This window comes from Rattus rattus, chromosome 5 (assembly GCF_011064425.1).
Source record: "Rattus rattus isolate New Zealand chromosome 5, Rrattus_CSIRO_v1, whole genome shotgun sequence".
NCBI classification, from domain to species: Eukaryota; Metazoa; Chordata; class Mammalia; order Rodentia; family Muridae; genus Rattus; species Rattus rattus.
Window position 1 is genome coordinate 130,540,191 of NC_046158.1, and position 18,065 is coordinate 130,558,255.

An 18,065-nucleotide genomic window follows, 5' to 3' on the forward strand; every position below is an offset into this window, starting at 1 on the left:
ACCACCTGTCTTTGAGGCTGCCTGTCTGGGGTGCCCGGTGGTAAGTGAGCTCATGTCCCCTAGGTACAATGCCAGAGAATTCTACGAGCGCCTGCCTGAGCTGAGGCAGGCTGTGGATCAGATCAGCAGTGGCTTCTTTTCTCCCAAAGATCCAGACTGCTTCAAGGATGTGGTTAACATGCTGATGTACCATGACAGGTAAGACCCCATCTCTAGTCCTTGGCTTTCCAAGTTGGGCAATCCCCACTCTTGAGACAGCTGGATTCACCTGGTGGGCTGAACACTCCATGTTATTAGGATAAGATCTGTGTTTTTACAATCTCCTGTCCAGCTCAGTCCAGACCTTACCACAGCCAGACTTACAGCCAAACCAAAGCCACGTTTGCAGTGATTCTAGTAATGCCTCAGGAACTCTGGACCATGGGAGGTGGCTAGTAGCACCACCCAATACCCAGACTTCGTAAGTGTGAACAAAGGGGAGCTCTGTCCCTGGGCTGCTGCAGACCAGCAGAGGGTGTTCAGGAGTGTGCTCTGTGATGGCAGAAAGGGTGTGTACCCATGACAAGTGTTAGTCCACAAGGGACACTCCCTGGTCAAAATGCAATCCGTTTGCCTCATTGCAAACTTATAGTCAGTATTTGTTGAGGCATATCATTAAATATGGTATGATTATAACCAGCCTAGGTACATGGTGGGTCTACAAAGACACTGGTGTCTCGGGTGGTGTTAACCTGTCCACTTTTGGTTGCTCTGGTTAACTTGTCTTTAAGGTTCTTTGAAGACTGTACTGCCCACTGGCTTCAGTCAGACTAGATGTACAGCAGAGTGGGACCCTGTTGGGGCCTATAATGGAGGGACTTTTTAAATAGTGAATCATGCCTCTGACTAGATAGTAAAATAAAATGCACTGTGGGCTTGCAATTGCCTCTGGGGATGTGCAGTTCTAACACAAGTTTTGGAAATGATATAATTTCCTTAAAAGAAATAGGATAAAGCCAGACTTTCTAAAAAGCATCCCCAGAACATAAGGACTCCCAGAGTCGCCTGTGGACCTAGTACAGCCTAGGACCTAGTACAGCCTAGCACACATAGGCAGAATAGTCTCCACGCTGGCCCCCAACAGAGCTGGAAGGATATGAGGGTGGTTGGCCTGGGCCAGCCACTCCTGGTCTGGCCAGGAAACTGTTCTCTGGGAAATACCAGAAGATTGATATTCTAGGCTGGGTTCTTCGCCCACTGCACATCCTTCCCTGACCCAGCCTCCGATTCCTTTCAGATTCAAGGTATTTGCAGACTATGAAGCCTACATCCAATGCCAGGCCCAGGTGGACCATCTATACCGGGTAAGGCCTGTGGGCCTAGATATGGTTGGGTAGGTCTGAGTGGATCTGTTTGGGTTAGACCACTTCTCAACCAGAGCGGTGGGCTGCTCTGTTAGCCAGCCTGCCTTTAGGTGAGTTCTCCTGGCATTAGGTGTCATGAGGAAAACCTCTCTGGATAGCTGAGAATAGAATAAGGAACTTGAAAATATCTTGTCTGGCCCACAAGAGTCGAGACCTTACTAGAAGGTTCCTTCCACTCAAGTCTGGGGCCTACGGTCTAGGTACAGTTTCAAAGTTCTAGAAGAAGCTATAATAAAGCTGAAGTCTTATTCGTCACTTTAAGACTGCCTGTGACAGTTGCTTACCAGTTTGTGCTCTTAGTTTAATGATATGAGCCATGCCTTAGGAGTTTTTTGAGGACAGAACAGTGATCCTGTCTTAAGCAATTGGTCCCTTAATCTGGTATCAGTCTTCTGGCCAAGTGAGGGCTTTTTGATGAGCCCAGGGTTGCAGTCCCTTCTACAGTAGGTTTCCCCAAGGTTCAAAGCTTTTCTGTCATCATCATCATGCTCTGGAAGCTTGGGCTTTTAGGATCCCTTAGCTCTGCCAAGTATTAACCAGTCTCTTCTTCCCCTCACAGAATCCCAAGGATTGGACTAAAAAGGTGATCAGAAATATAGCCTGCTCTGGCAAATTCTCCAGTGACCGGACCATCACTGAGTACGCCCGGGAGATCTGGGGTGTAGAGCCCTCTGACCTGCAGATCCCACCCCCTAATCTCCCCAAAGACTAATTCTTCCACACTGAGACCAGTGGCTTGTGTGGCTGACTGTGCCCATGCCAGTCTTCAGGCACTGCAAGCAGCTGCTGGTCCCAGCTATCCCAAGTGCTATGTTTCCGGGAAGGACCATGGGAATGGTTTTGAGGACCTGGATAAGGAAGAAGTATGTGGCATCCTCTTGGTTTCTTACAGAAGAACTCTTGCAGAGTTCATAGCACAGATGGGCAAAGATGGTCCCCACAGCTTCAACCCATCATCATCCCCAGAGGATGAGGAGGGAGAGGGTGAAGCTGAGCCCCCAGAATCCTCCACATAGCTGAGTGAACTTAAGCCTTTAGTTTTGGGGGTCTGAATAGGGATCTGTGATGGAGCCAGTATTCCTATGTGTTCTGCTAATACCCGGGTCACTAGCTGTAGGTTAGAGCCAACCCCAGTGTGTGGTCTTGTTGGCCTGCTGGGTAGAGCCTTTTCTTCAGGTTTCATGCTCACAGTTTGTCCTTTGCCCTTGGCTGAATTGAGTATCTGGGTGGTTGATCCATATGGGGCCATGCCTCTGTAGCCATCTGTAGAACCTTGTGGGTGTCGTGTAGAACCCAGAACCCTGAAGAGGAGACTAAAGAGAGACCTTTATCCCATATTTGAGGCCTTGGTTAAGGACTGGCAATTTTAAAGACAGTTGGCTTAGTCCTTTGCTTTTTCAACAGGAAATAACACTTCATGAGGAATTGAAACTAGCTAAAGCCTTCCTTTTTTGCAAGTAAACCTTGTACTTGGTCAGTCTGGATATTTCTGCCTGGCTGACTCAGCTGCTAGTCCTGCAGTAGGGCCTGGTTCCCACTCTGCTACGGCAGCACAGTGAGGAAGAGCGGTTAAGCCCACCCACTACAGGAGCCATGCTCCTCCCTGAGGGCAGAGTAGGTTGTCCGAGAACTACATAAAACTCCTTCCAGAGATTCACCACCTTGCGTTGCTGTATCTGGTTCGGGATGGGCAGGAAAACGCCTCACTTTCCTCAACCCTGGCAGTGTTTACTGGGAAGTGTCTGTTTTCAGCACTCAATTCACCGGAACCACTGTGGTAGCTTTTGGGGGTGGGTGGACAGGTTCTGGGGCTGGTCATCTGCTGCCCTGTGCATGAGATCACCCCTCTACTATTTACTGTTACCTCCTTGTAAGAGAAATGGATTAAACTTCTATGCCCATGGTTGGCCAATGTGGTATCTGCATTTCTGTCACAACACAGTGTCAGGTGACTCCCACGGGAGGCTAGAGGATATAAGCCTGGGTAAGCACCATGGACAATAGGCCACAGTTGTCCCTCTGTGACCAGGCCCAAGTTGCTGGCATAGACCAGTTTATACAAGAGTTCTCTGATGCCCATGCCCTCTTGATAGTGAATGGTAGGTGGGTAACACAAGCTGGGTTTAGTAAAGCTAAGTCCCTGGTCCTGGAGTAATACAGGTAAGATTTGTTTCCATTGTCTTGAGAATCACTTAGGGAGCTCTGATTCTTTGGCATGAGTGAGTATAAGGTCCAAGCACATGTCCTCCAACTATTATGCTGGGCCTCTGACCTTGGAGGAACAGACAGCTAGATTGCCAAGGTCTCTCAGCATAGTTACCTTAAGATGTGAAGTTCTACAGCTTTGACCTGGGGGAAAGGGCCTCAGTGGCCTTGTACCTTCACATGTAGGGGATGCAGGGAGTGCAGATATTGTATCCTATATGAATAGGACCATAGCCTGTGACTACTCCTCATGTCAATTCCTGCTAAGCCTGGTGCTCCGACACTTCTCAGCTCTGCTTAGTCTGTAGGTGTGTGTGTAGCTTTAGGTCAGGCTTCTTTGACAAAAGGCCAAACACACTTAGATCAAGACAAACTGGTGAAATGTGTCTGGCACGTTTCCAAGTCCTGATTATGCAGCTCTCCTCCTTTGTATGCCCTGTGGGAACTGTGTCTGGGGCAGCAGAGGGAACTCTGATTCCTGCTTTGTAGAAAAAAGCAAATAGACCACCACCGAGATTTTATTCTTAAATAAATGCTCAGTCTACGGCCAGGTTAGGTGACAGACAGGTGGGCAGAATGGAAGTGCAAGTCCAGGTGTCCCTCACTGTGGGTGTACAGATGCCAGGAGAGGCAGGGACAGCTGAGGAAGGCAAGCAGGTACATGAGCTGTAGGGGACAAATTGAACCACTTGGAATCTGTTCTGTGTACGCCAGGAAGGGCAGAAAGAACCTTTTTCCTGTATTTTAAGCAGTGGTGCTAGAGAGCCTGGAGTGGTCCTGAGCTCCTGAGCCCTTCCCAGGCTCCCTGTGCCCAGCGTATGTGCTCCACCTGTTGTCTATAAGCCTTCCCAAGAGGGCTCAGATACAGCGGCCACCAGAGGGTCAGGGGGCCGCCTGCCTGCCTGCCTGCCACCGTATTTTCCTCATAGATCCGTCTGTGGAGCCTCTGCCCGCTGTGTCTGAGTCCTCTGTCTAGGTATGCGCTGGGCTCCTGAGCACCACAGGTGGTGGCACTCTGAGCTTCTGGGTGCCAGACTGCTGTTCAGGGAGAAGGGAAGGAAGGTGGGTCTCCATGCTCCTTCACGGGCCAGGCTCAGTGCTGGCGCTCTGGTTCCGACTTCCCTAGGAATTCCCTAGAGCAGAGACGGATAAGATGAGTCATACTGTGCTGGGACCTAAGACCACACTCCCCACAGGCGGCTGGCAAAGGAAAGCCCTCAGAGGAGGCAGGAAGAACACTGGCTCCCAGGTCAAATCCCAGGCAAAGTTGGGCATTGGGGCTCCATGTGCAATTGAGTTTTCTGCCATATTCCCTTTTATACTGGGAGGGGAAAGATGTCAATTCCAAACACAACTTCTTCGGCTCCCTGCCCTAAATGGCAGCCTTTACGATAACGTAACTTTGCTACTGGAGTTCTCAAAGGAGCTGGAGTCTGGACTACACAGGGTATTGCTCTTTGGGAGGTAATTTATGCAACAGTTTTAGTCAGAGGTTGGAAGTGCCTGGCCCTTAGCCCACTGCTCAAGCCTCCAGCACTAACAGTGGAGCTACGGCTCTAGCAGCACAGGGTTCCAAGTAGCCCAGTGCTCTGGGTTCATGTGCTACACGGCAGCCCAAGCCTGGTACCCTCCCCTTGGTGGACAGGGAGGGTTAGGGCTGCTCTGAGTGCTGGTGAGTGAAGCCTGGGTCATCTGACAAGGAGCTAGGGAAACCTAGGATATGGGGAAATCTATGCAGAAGCATGGAGGATAAGCATGCATGGGAGGCCGGCCAGTCAGAAACTGCTCCTTGTTACTCCACACTCATACTTCAGTTCTGGGCTGCAGCCTGCATTTTGCCCAAGAGTCTGACTAGTGTGCAGAGTGGCCAGAAACATGGCCTCCCTTTAGAAAGTTGTATTCTGTACTCCTGTATATAGGAAGCCCTCCACGTACTGACAACGGTGCACATGTACAGAGTGGCCCTCAGGATGTTCGCACACCATACACGCATGGCAGCCTGTGACTAAGGATGGTGTGTGTACACAGTTATGTACCCTCCATGTGTTTTCATATGTGTTTGTACAATGTGTACAGGAGGATCATATATCATACTATGATCACACAGTATCCAGAAGACAGGAAAACAAGTTTTGTATCTCCTATGTGGTGTTGAAGGAAGGCCTTGGGTCACTGTGACCCTGCAGCACCCCGGCAAGGGGCTTCAGTGGCTGTCGTCTGCTGCACAGCTAGTTGGGGGCACCATGTGCAGAGAGGCTCACGTGTTAGAAGAGAACGTCTCACCTCAGTATCCGTGGAAGCTCTGGGCTCTTGTAGATGTACTTATGTCTGTAGCCAAGGTCTGAGTGAAAGGGGATGAACTGGACTTTGAAGTCTCGGAAACTTCGGGATGGCGCAGCAATGTTGTATAGCTGATGAGGGGGAGAGATGAGTCAGCCTAGAGCCCAACAGAGAACCACCATGACCTCTCCTTCAATAAAGAACTTCCTCTAGAGAACAGCCCAAGTGCCCATGGACACTGCTTGTCATTACAGTCTACACAGCCAGGGCCCAAGAAGCCAGAGTCTGGGCTAACAGAGGCCAAATGCTAGGCATGACCACTTCCAGTGCCCTTCCTCTGAGGAATAGATGAGGGGTAGCTCAGCTCCAATGGCAGAGACAATGTGGTTGCAGCTCAGTTCCATGCACCATGGTGCACTGCTGGGCAGTTCACTCTGTTGGATGGCTGCCCAAAGTGAGTCCTGTGCCAAGTCTGCTGATGGGGCACGACGAGCACTCCTCTGGGCTCTCCTGTGTCCAATATGGTGTTCTGTATACACATCTCCCCCAGCCCCCACAAATCTAAGCCAGCTTCCCGGCAGCAAAGTCAAAGCAGATTTAGTAGAAGCAAGTGCAAGGTCCCTGCAGTTTATCCCAAAGGAAAGAATACAGCCTAGATGTCTTCATATCAGTTCTGCCAGCTGAGCCAGGTGTCCCCTCAATCCTATGTCAGCCTGGGTTCTAATGCTTGTTTGTCATGGGTTCTGGTAGACAGAACAGCGGTCTGCTCTTGACCCTGACGTCAGACCCATAGGCCATCAAGCACCTGGAAAGATGCAGACTCATGTATGACACAGTGGGCAGGGCCTGCTTCCCTCCCTTGCCTGCCTAACCTGATCCATACTGAGGGCCAATGGCAGCTACTGGGCAAAGTCACACAACACCTACCTTCCTGCCAAGATGAAAGGGCACAACTGGGTCATCCTCAGCGTGCAAGATGAGCAGAGGACAGGAGATGTGCTTCATGCTATAGGAGAAAGGAGCTGTTAGCTGGAGAACAAACAGGGGTCGCCTGTACCCATCACCCTGGGCAGAGATCTGGGATTATGGTGTGTTCTTCCTTGGTACTTAACAGCCTGAATGCAGCTAGGTTTCTCTTCACTACAGAACTAAGAAATAACTTCTTAGGTCCTGTTTTGTTTTGTTTGAAATAACTATGTATTTCAGGTGACAGATGTCAATCTAGGGGTCATTTCACTCCCCAACATCTGACCCCTGTGTATTTTATGAAAATTGAAAACCATTAACTTTGCCAGTAGATACATTAATAGTAAAAACAACAACAGTCTTTACACGTAAGAGTATTTAAATGCTCCAAGAATCTTACTGCAAATGGACATTGCTATGAATCTGTTGGTTAAAAGAATCAGTGTCCTACTGAATCTTGTGTAATTGACATTTATGTCACTCTAGCTTTGAGTCCTGAATGGCAAATGGCACAATAGGTCCAGTAGAGCCTGAGTTCTTCAGCAAGCCACAAAGTAGACAGAGCAGCTGACAGGACTGGACAGGGCAATCTTGACCTCTAGAGCTGTGCACTTCCCTGGAGGTAGCACAGTGCCATCCCAGCACATGAAGCAGGACCTGGCCTCGAGAGAGCATGCGACCCAAAGCATAGCCTCCTACTAGTGGGCAGTGAGCACACACAGCACTCATGGTGGTGCAGTGCTCGCATATATACCCACACACATATATGCATGTGTAGGTAAAGGCCAGAGGTCAATCTTGGACGTTATCGAAGGTGGCTGCCTACCTTCTGCTTTGAAAGTGGATCTCTTACTGACCTCAGGCAATCAGAAGCCTGTCTCTGCCTTCCTAGCACTGGAATTACCAGCACTGTCACCTTGCCTGGCTTTTTTTTACATTAGTTCTGGAGCTTAAAATCAGGTCTGCATGCCTAAAAGACGAGCATCCATTGGTGGAGCATCTGATAAGCTGGTTCCTTCAGCCCGAGCCGCCTCTTGGAGAAAGTGGCAAATCCTTGGGACAGAAGCTGTCCATGTGAGCTTAGGAAGGTCCACTTACACACGAGGCTGCTATGCAGGTTAATGCAGGCTCCACTGGTGTACGGTCCCAGAGCTGCACACACACCACCTATCTCTGTGAGAGAGCTGGAGCCAAAGGCAGCCTCCTGGGGCCAATACTCATTTTTTAAAAAGCAAGTTTGCTTTACTCAGATAGCTTTTCTTTAAGATCTACAGTGGGAATACTTAAGCAAGGGGTTTTGTTTGTAGTGGTTACTTAAATTTTAATCTGGTGCATTTTTATTTTTAGAATCAAAATACATACTTGAAGGAAAACTGCTTATGTTTTTCACATCTGTTAATGTGGTCATTAAATTTAAATACTGCTTTAATGTTTATTCAGAGGCCCTGGTTTCTAGACTGGAAAAATAATTATATGGGTAAAACTATGCTATTAATCTTTTACAATTCTTTACTTCTATGCCAGAAGAAGAGTGTTCCTTTCATAATGACTGTTTTCATTATCTATACACTCGCTGAGCAATCCTGACAACCTAATGTGATGCCTAGAACCTCTGAAGCAGACAGCCCTAATCCCAGCACCCCTGTACTAAGACAGGAAACAGAGGCAGGAGGATGGCCCAGAAACTGTGGGTCAGCTAGCCTAAAATATGCAGCATGGCAGAAATAGCAAGAGTGAACCTGCCTGACAAGGTGAAAGGAGAAACCTGAAACCTGAAATGCCGACTCCATATGCAAACTGTGGCATAGACAGATCCTGCCCTGCCATCTAAATGTTTTTTCTTCCTTTTTTTTTTTTTAAAGAATTATTTATCTTATGTATACTATACACTGTAGCTGTCTTCAGACACACCAGAAGAGGGCATCAGATGCCATTATAGATGGTTAGGAGCCACCATGTGGTTGCTGGGATTTGAACTCAGGACCTCTGGAAGAGCAGTCAGTGCTCTTAACCACTGAGCCATCTCTCCAGTCCCTTTCTTATTTCTAACCTCAACCTGACTTTCCCTTTCAAAAGACACCGACTCAGAGACCAACCACTCTGTCAGGATAACACTTCGCTGAGTAATTGGGAGGGTGGGGGTGTCCTGTGTCTTTCTATTCACTCTATCACAATACTCACTTTTCGTCATTTGCAAATTTAATTCCACTGCTTGTAATGGGGTCGAGGAAGAACCAGTCAAAGCCAGGGAAGTATCTGTATATCTGAACAAGACAGAAAGCATTTTCAGAAGGGCTAAGCTGAGCAGAAGGAAAAGGCCAAGAGTTATGGCAGTTTCCGGTCAAGGACTTAGGAAGATGTGCAGTTTCCATTTCCCGCTTTGTCCTGGCTTTGTGACTGGGGACAGAAGACTCATCTGCCAGCCCCATATGGAGCCACACATGGGGCTTCCACACCTCACATGCAACCGGAAACCAGACTCTCCACAGACAGACAGATACCCGCCAAGGAAATAGGAATCAAAGGCTAGTTTCCTCACAAAATGTCAGGGCACAGCAGTACCAACGACATGAGAAAGTAAAGGGGTGCATGAGATCTCATGCCAACACAGATAACTCCAGGTCACAACTGGTCCGGAGCTGAAGTGGGAAAGCAGGAGGGCAGGGCAAGGAAAAGGCTGGATCCCTCTGATGAGGAAGAGGTGGGCAAGGACTGGCCCTAGAGTCCTTAGCAAGGTTTCCTGGGCTTTACTCTGAGACAATCCTGAGAAGCCCCACTCTGCAGTACACTGAGCCTGAGTTCCAATAATCCTCTAGTACTCAAGAGTGAGGCTCTATCCCAAAGAGGGAGCTAGTCTGCAGCCTTCCACACCACTGTGGAAGTAGTGATGATGTGGATCAGGTGTGCAGTGAAGCCAAATAGGAGTGGGTGGGTGTGCAATCTGGCCATAGGGGAAGCCTCCTGTAATACCAGTGCCCGCTTCTGTAGCAGCTCTGTGGGCAGGCCAGTGCCTAAAACTAGGAGTCTTCAGTAAATGTTAAATGGTTCCTTTTATGGTGACTAGTTTCATTATCTACTTGCTTTTATTTTCATAATAGTTATTTTCATAGTGAAAATACATTTTTCATAAAATCATATACTTGCCACTGAAAATGGATGACTCTTTGCTTCTTCACGAATATTTGTGAACGGAGACTCCAATATAAGGGCATCTGGTGGCGTCTCTAGATAGACAAAGGGTTGACAGTGGGTAAGAAATAACAGAGTCAATGAGGCTAGGTGGCTGGGGTGTGTAGACAGGACAGCGAGCCCAGGCACCCACTTTTGTAGGAGCCTCCCACCACCCACCCCTCAGCCCCCAAGGGGCTCCAGATGACTTTTAAGGATCCTACAGGGAGGGCACGTTGGGGTAAACTCTGAGCACACCTGGGGCCCCACCCTTGATGGTCAGCTCATGCTATCACTGTGCTGCCTGCCGATTAGAACTTGCTTGCCAGGAATGACTAGCAGGGACTAGGTCACTAACATGTACAACAAGGCACCAGCCACACGGTGCCTGGCCCCCTCACCTCGCTCACAAAGGCGCCGGACCAGATTTGTTGCCACTCTGGAAAGAAAAAACAGTTGAGCTGAATTCTGATGAAAATGTTTTTAAGTGAGGCTGTGCTGGTCCTGGAAAATGCTCAGAGAATCTGACCTGAGAAGCTAACTGAGTGAGCTTCAGAGTGAGCGGGAGGAACAAGGTAAACCATTAGTTGACCTTTCTTAAAAGGTGACAACAGTCACCCTCCTGTCCTCAGGCATGCGATCTCTCTCCAGGAACAGTCTCCTCCAGGTTGCCCTGCCCCCCCCTTCAGCTGGTACACTGGCTGGTTGGTACAGTTACTGCTGGAAGACAGGAGGACAGTAGCACTTGTCACCCACCAGGGCCAGGGACCTCCTGCTGTCTCAGAATAACACCTGGCAGATGTCACACAGCCAGCCAAAGAGACTCATGCTTCCACTGGGGTACCTTCCCTCCTCCCATGAAGGGCTCAGGATGATACCCACGTAAGGGAAAAGGGAGAAGGGGCTAAGAAAGGGCTGAGCCGGTATTGCCTGCAGAGGAAGGTATCAGAATATAGGGACTAAGGCTCTTTTTAGGATTTCGCTCTGCAGAATCCAGGTTGCCCATAGAGCTCTCTTCTTGATCTTCCCTGCTAAGCTGAACATGCCAAAGTGGCAAGCTGGTCCCAAACATCTCTACCTAGCGTTCTTAGACTCAGGTTGGTAAACACACCCTAAGTCACAACTGGCACAGTCTAGGTATTCTGTCTGCACTCTGAACATCCTTTGGGACAAGAGCTCCCCCGTGGACTGGCTGCCATCTCCACTGCCCATATTGGTTCTACGGCTCTTCTGAACTAAGGATAGTTAAGGAAGTCCAATCTCTCCTTAGTCCTTCATGGTGCTTTACTCCCTTACCCCTACACAGGGGCAGGAACCTAGGACTGCAGAATCGAATGATGCTACAGGCTCAGAGGCATTGGGCTGCTTCAGAGGTCACACATTAGGCCTGCTTTCACCATATCACCATTGAGAGCTCTTACCCAGTGCCCAGCGAATGGCCCCAGATATACACAGGATTATCACCACTTCTTGCTTTGATCCAGTCAAAAACATGGAGTGCATCATATGTCATGCCTCGCTCCGATGGTGTTCCTACTGAGTCACCCCAACCTGAGAGAGAGAAATGTCAAAGGCAGCTTGTGAAACTAAAGCAGTTCCATTCACAGCTTCCCATAAGCAACAGCAAACCTATGTGTGTGCCCTCATTTCTACTCCAGCTCTAGAGTAGACAGGCAGGAAGGCACAGACGTGAACGCTCCCTACTTTTGCTGGCTGACAAACCAGACGGTCCTGTCAATCTACATGCATACCATATTGGTAACTAACAGAACAGAGTCAGCAAAACACACACCAGAACCTCACACCCATGTCCTGCTAACGCCTGCCCACAGGTGCAAGCATCCTCCAAGCTAGCTTTTCCTCTGCTTTTTGACAGGCCAGACAGAGGCTCATGAGGACCAGGCCATCTTGTCTTGCTGACAAGATGAGTCCAGTCTGCCCAGGGCCAACAGGTCAAAGAGAAGGAAGTCATGAAGCTGCAGGGAGGAAGGGAGGTCAGGAGACTCTCCTAATCTCCAGCAAAGATCAAGTACAAATTGCCTTTTTAGTGGCTTAGCACTGAGTCATCATCACATGACTGGTATACACCACAAGTCTCAGAACTAAAATTCTGCTGTGCGAGCAAACCCCATAATTGTGATACCAGCCTCCAAACCCAGGAAAGAAGAGCTGAGGAGTGACTTAGCCAAAGGCTTGGATATCCTGTAGAGACAGAGAGCTGGGAACATGAAGGAAGAGATAGAGGAATAGAAAATAGGAGTATAGCCAGAGACAGACGGGATTGTTCCACACCACACAGACAGGCCTAAAAGAAAATGCAGGGGATAGCTTCTTGATAGACGACAGAAGAGAACACAGAAGGGAGGAGGCCTTCTTTTCATCACCCTAGAGTCTCAACACACATGAAGAAGAAGGTTTCTAAAAGCCTTTTCAGGATGAAGAAGGCAGAAAGCAAGAAAAGAAGCCGGGCTTTCCAGCTCTTCGCGTAGCCCATCCTTCTGTTGGCTTTGTTTTGTTGTTGTTTGGTTTTTGAGACAGGGTTTCTCTGTGCAGTCCTAGCTGTCCTGGAACTCCCTCTGTAGAGAGGGTTGGCCTTGAACTCAGAGATCCAACTGTCTCTACCTCCCTAGTGTTGGGAGTGCCATCACCGCCTGGCTCAAAACATTGATCCTGATGAAACTTTCTTCAGTGAAAGTCATCACCTGTGTTCAGCAGAACAGGGGCTCCTGGAGAAGCTGACGTCTTAATCACAGAACTGGTAAACATGTGATCCTTAGGCCAGGGGAGTTAAACTGCAGAAAGAAGGCCACTAATGAGTCACCCTGATTCCAGGTGATCTGGGTAAAGCCCAGTATTCATAAACACTTTGATAAGAGAAAGAGAGAGGTCAGGGCTGGAGAGATGGCTCAGTGGTTAAGAGCACTGGCTCCTTTTCCAGAGATCCTGAGTTCAATCTCAGCAACCCCGTGGTGCTTACAACAACCTATACTGGGATCTGAGGCCCCCTTCTGGCACACAGACATACATGCAGAAGAGGAAAGAAAAAAGAGAGGTCAAACGCCGGGTCCCTCTGCCGCTAGGAGAGACAAACGCCAGGTCCCTCTGCCGCTAGGACAGACAAGTGGTGGGGCCGCTCCAGAAGTCACGGAAGAGCAAAGCCCACAGACACTTTAATTCTATCCAGGGGTTACAGATTTTAGACTTCTGATTTTCATAACGCCAAGAAAATAATTTTGCTTTGTTTTAATATATGCTGTTTGTGGTAATCTGTCACATCAACAAAAGGAAATATAAATCCCACTTGTAGGTAACAGTGGCTTCCATCCCTTAGTCCAAGGACATCTGAATCACTACACTCCCCAGAGGAGTCAAGCAAGCTGGCTGAGCAGCCTTTGTCCCTCGGGCTCTCCACTGGGGAGTCTATGGAAGAATATTCCTTTAAAACAGTTTTCACTGTTAAAAAAGTATTCCTGCTGCTCATCAATCAGAATGCTCACAGCATATATCAAATTGGATTCTCAGTCTTCCCACTGGCAACCCCGACCAAGAACAAAAAGAAAGCAGCAAGGTTATCCAAGAAGACAGAGGAATCTGTCTGCTCTTAATGGATCTTTTTTCAGTTTTCATCGTTTTACCAAGATTAGCTCTGCTACTGAGCTAGTAGTGTCTTACGTCTGCTGCAGGAAAACCTGAGTCCAGTTATGAGAAAACAGTACTCTTTGCATTTAAATGTTGCTATCCGGGCACTGGCAGTAAAGTCAGCACCCAGATGCTACAACAAAATGTCTACTATCCTTCCTCTCACTAACAGCACAGTCTGTGCACGTCCAGAATTGCACAAACAAGTTGCTTGCCTCACTTCCAAGCTCTCACACAAGTCTGCCCACCAAGTATAATCAGAAATGAGGGCATGATACATTCTTAAAAGGAAACTAACTCACCTCTGTAGTCGAAGGTGACCACGTGGTAACCAAGGGAACTCAGCACCTGCGAAGTGAAAGACATCCATTATTGGACTGAACAGCCTGCTTCCTGCAAAAGTCATGCAGAGTTCTGCCCTGAGTCATGCATACAGTGGGAACTCAACAGACTGCTGACATGCAGCTCTTGCCTGGACCTGCTGTTAGAGAATGCTCTAACTTCTTCTAGCTAAGCAACGTGGGAAGGATGCCTCTTCTGCTGTTGCTTCGATGGCCAAGTGGCCGGCTTCTATACCTCTTAGGATGATGCTTTATAACACAGGGCAGCAGACAGCGCTCAGGCACGGTCTACTGGCTTGAAGTAGACAGGATGTTGGTTGACCTCAGAGACTTCATTTTAGGAACCTTACTGCAACCTAGTATTTCTCTGATTTTGTTGAATTTTTCTAAATTAAAAAATAAAATGAAATCCTGGGCTGGAGAGATGGCTCAGTGGTTAAGAGCACCGACTGCTCTTCCAGAGGTCCTGAGTTCAATTCCCAGCAACCACATAGTGGCTCACAACCATCTGTAGTGGGATGATGTCCTCTTCTGGTGTGTCTGAAGACAGCTACAGTGTACTTATACATAATAAAGAAATAAACCTTTTTTTAAAAATCCCTATAGATTTACTAGCTGTTCTTGCCCATTCACATTAAGATCATAACTCCAGGCGATAGTGGCACACAACCTTTAATCCCAGCACTCAGGAGGCAGAGGCAGGAGGATCTCTGAATTTGAGGCAAGCTTGGTCTGTAGACTAAGTTCCAGGGCAGTCAGAGGTACACAGAGAAACCTTACCTTGAAAATCCAAACCAAACCAAAACCAAAAACTACCAAAACCCAAAACCCAACCATGTGCAATGTACAATATACTGGCTTGGGTATGCCTAGAACAATGACAGAAACTTCCATGCCACCACTGTCACCTAGAGCCACTCAGCACTCCCCCTTCAGGAAGACATGGTGTTTTCCCAGGGAACAGCCTGGTAAATCCGGCTCTGCTCTCTCCTAGCCAGCACCCAAAGCCTAGTGGACTTGGACAAGGAGAGTTGTTTCTACTACAGAAAACAATGTCAAACGCCTTTCATGTCATTAGCAAATACCTGAGAAAGAATCCCCAAAGTGTATACATTGGTTCTGGAGCTCACCCCAGAAGCAACACAATGGAAGAACCATGGAAAAACTATCGGACATGACCTTCCAGCATGTTCACGAATGGTGACTTTTCAGAGTGGCTAATTCAAGTGAATTCAATAGAAGGGTCTATTCCAGCATCCTGCAGTGAACAGCACTGCTCCTTTGGGCCATCGGCACTCACCTTGTACAGCTCCACACGGTGGTCACCTCCTCTGCAGCATAAAAAGGAGAGAAACAGTAAGCAGTGTTAATGCCCCTGCTCAAAGTGGGGCACAGGATGACGCTCACGAGTCTCAGACCGCAGAGCTGGAGGGTGGCTCAGTAGTTAGAAAGCTTACTGCTGTTTCAGAGGATCTGGCTGAGTTCCCAATGCCTACATTAGTCAGTTTACACCTGTTTGTAACTACAGTTCCAAAGGGTCTGATGCCCTCTGACATTTGTGGGACCTGCATACACACAGTGCACATACACACTCATAACACTCATATAGGCACAGATACATATTTTAAAAAAACTTAAATTGGGGATCTCATAGCCCATTTCAAAGAGAAGTCTATGACTCTTTGGATCTCCCTAAGTGACATCAAATATGTTTTCAACACCTTAGGGATATTTCTTAATCATCATATATACTATAATTTTTCAAATGGAACAAATACTTAACAGCTCCAGATTCAAGAGACACATGGAAACACAGCACAGTCCCACCCTGCCTGCCCATGCTACTCAGTCCTTCCCAGCATCCTCCAGCCAGAGCCACTTGTGTGCATGAAGCCTGTTCAAGGAGCTTGTCCAGGCACCTTCCTATTTTGCCCCTTATTTCCTATCTGGACCCCCTGGTCATGAGAGCTCCTTTTCCCATGCTGCTTCATCAGGCTACACTGATGTCCCTTCATACACATATGTGGAATATACCCAGACATAGTAAATCCTGGACCTACCTGCTGGCCCTTCATCAGGAGGCCTTTGTTAACTGATAGTGTGTGAGAATGGCTAGCTACACAGCAGACAGGGTCTTAACCAAGCATTTATTAATCCGTTCTGCATCCTTCAAACATATTTTCCTTCTTTTATAAGGAGCACTGAGGCCATATCAGGTATATGGTGAGTGGGAATGCCATTGCAAGGACACACAAATGAGTTCAAGGAGTAAAACCTATACATTGCACCACAAAAATGCAAAGAAATGTGTTCAAGACCAGAAGAAACCATGCCAGATGCTTTTAGTTATCTTTGGAAGATACCTTTCCTTAAGCCCCCAAACTCCCTCCGTTGACTGAAGACAGAAAGTGGGACTGAGAGCTCAGAAAGCTACACCTTCAAGAGACTTCAATGCTATGATTATTGAGACTGATGGAGCTGTGCTTGGGGAGGGAGAGGGGAGGGATAGCCAGAGAAGCATCTCAGCAGGAGAGTCGCAGCAGTTAAGAAATGGGGTGCAGACAGGACTAGACAGAATGCAGGCACTATAGGCAGTCTCTGGGAGTTGGAGGGCACAGCGAAGCCCTGAATGTCACCATTTTCCTTTCAGACATAAAGCTACAGGAAAGCTTTGTCCTTTCTATTTAACACATTACTATCACAAACATGTGCCACAGCTAACTACAATTTTCTCATTTATGAAAAGATGCTACAAGAGCTGTTTATAGCTACTTGGTCTTTAAAAAGCAGAAGAGAAACCTACTGCAGCTTGTCCTCAACAAAACAGACTGCAGACTAACAGAGCAGTAGCCAAACATTCTGCTCTTGGCACAGAGACCAGTCTCGTGGGCAGTGCTTCTGGGTTCTTTGTACAATGCCCTCTGCATGGCTCCATAGCAGATATTTACCCAGGACTGCCTTGCCCTCTAGAAAGACCCATACATTGTTCTTCTTGCTCTTTCTACCTATAAAAGATCTACCCTGAAGCTACCCTCACACTGCCCTGCTGGTGAAGGGCTGCCTCCCTTCTAGCTCCTTCAGGCTCTCTCACAGGCAACTCCAAAACGCATAGAAAAAGGGACCCTGCTATTTTCAAACAATGCTCTTCTTAAAAAAATGCACCTCTTCTGCCCCTTCTGAACAACATGCTGTGGTATAAAAATAATGTGGGCTTTTCAGGCAGGAGAGCAGCTCTAGCTTAAGCCAGCCTGAAAGTCCAAGGCCTCAAACCGACTCATGAGAAGCATTTGGCTCAAATGGACAAAGTGTGTACTTTTTCTACAGCCCACTAGGACACACTAATATTACTGGGTTGATATGTCAAGACCGCCAGCAGACGGATCACATACATGGACAGCCTAGGACAGACATGTTCATACAAGCTCAGCCTTCAACTTCTCTCTGGCCACTTTTCAATACTCTCTGCTTCTTTTCTTAGAAGTGTGAAGAAGAAAAAAGAAGGAAGAGAAAGAAGAGGAGAAGAATGAGGAAGAAGAGGAAGAAGAAAAGGAGAAAGAGGGAGAGGAAGGGGAGGCAGAAGAGGAAGAGGAGAAGAGAGGAGGAGGAAGAGAGGAGAGAGGAGACAGGAAGAGGAGGAAGGAGGAAGAGGGAGGAAGAGAAGGAGGAGGAGGAGGGAGGAAGAGAAGGAGGAGGAGGGAGGAGGAGGAGGAGGAGGAGGAGGAGGAGGAGGAGGAGGAGGAGGAGGAGGAGGAGTGCTTGCCTTTTCGTATGGCTACCCTAGTCTATATTTCCGGGCTATCTCACAGACTTGTCAGAGATGACAAACACAGAAAAGTCGAGGGAAGTCAGTATTTTCCTCAAGGGTGTACTGAGGCCACCCCTTGAGTGACTACCACTTCCTTAAGAGAAGCCCTGTTTCCTAAACTACACTTTAGTAGACACAGTGCCCTTTGACCCAAAGCGGAAAGAAACACCCTACGACTAGAGGAGGTCAGTCTCTCTGACAGAAACGCGTCCCCTTCCACCTGATTCAGGGTGCAGCTTCCAAAGGCGCTTGCTGCCC

The 18,065-nt window shown here is 48.1% G+C and overlaps 2 protein-coding genes across 3 annotated transcripts in view; one reads left to right on the forward strand and one right to left on the reverse strand.

Annotated features, from left to right (window-relative positions):
* The window catches only part of Pygb (glycogen phosphorylase B), a 49,329-nt gene extending 46,014 nt beyond the window's left edge, over positions 1-3,315 (forward strand). Inside the window, exons 18-20 of the mRNA XM_032904400.1 lie at positions 64-198; positions 1,277-1,343; positions 1,963-3,315. Coding sequence (XP_032760291.1) covers positions 64-198; positions 1,277-1,343; positions 1,963-2,115 — 355 coding nt within the window. The 3' untranslated portion in view covers positions 2,116-3,315. The remainder of the gene's footprint in view (positions 1-63; positions 199-1,276; positions 1,344-1,962) is intronic.
* A 793-nt stretch (positions 3,316-4,108) lies between these two features.
* Positions 4,109-18,065, reverse strand: part of Abhd12 (abhydrolase domain containing 12, lysophospholipase) — a 60,430-nt gene continuing 46,473 nt past the window's right edge. Inside the window, exons 5-13 of one of the 2 annotated variants that reach the window (XM_032904401.1) lie at positions 15,303-15,333; positions 13,964-14,009; positions 11,444-11,573; positions 10,424-10,461; positions 9,999-10,078; positions 9,036-9,118; positions 6,816-6,894; positions 5,892-6,019; positions 4,109-4,741 (exon numbers count right to left, since the gene is read on the reverse strand). In XM_032904401.1, the coding sequence (XP_032760292.1) occupies positions 4,702-4,741; positions 5,892-6,019; positions 6,816-6,894; positions 9,036-9,118; positions 9,999-10,078; positions 10,424-10,461; positions 11,444-11,573; positions 13,964-14,009; positions 15,303-15,333 (655 nt within the window). In that variant the 3' untranslated portion in view covers positions 4,109-4,701. The remainder of the gene's footprint in view (positions 4,742-5,891; positions 6,020-6,815; positions 6,895-9,035; positions 9,119-9,998; positions 10,079-10,423; positions 10,462-11,443; positions 11,574-13,963; positions 14,010-15,302; positions 15,334-18,065) is intronic. The other variant, XM_032904402.1, reaches the window with a different exon arrangement.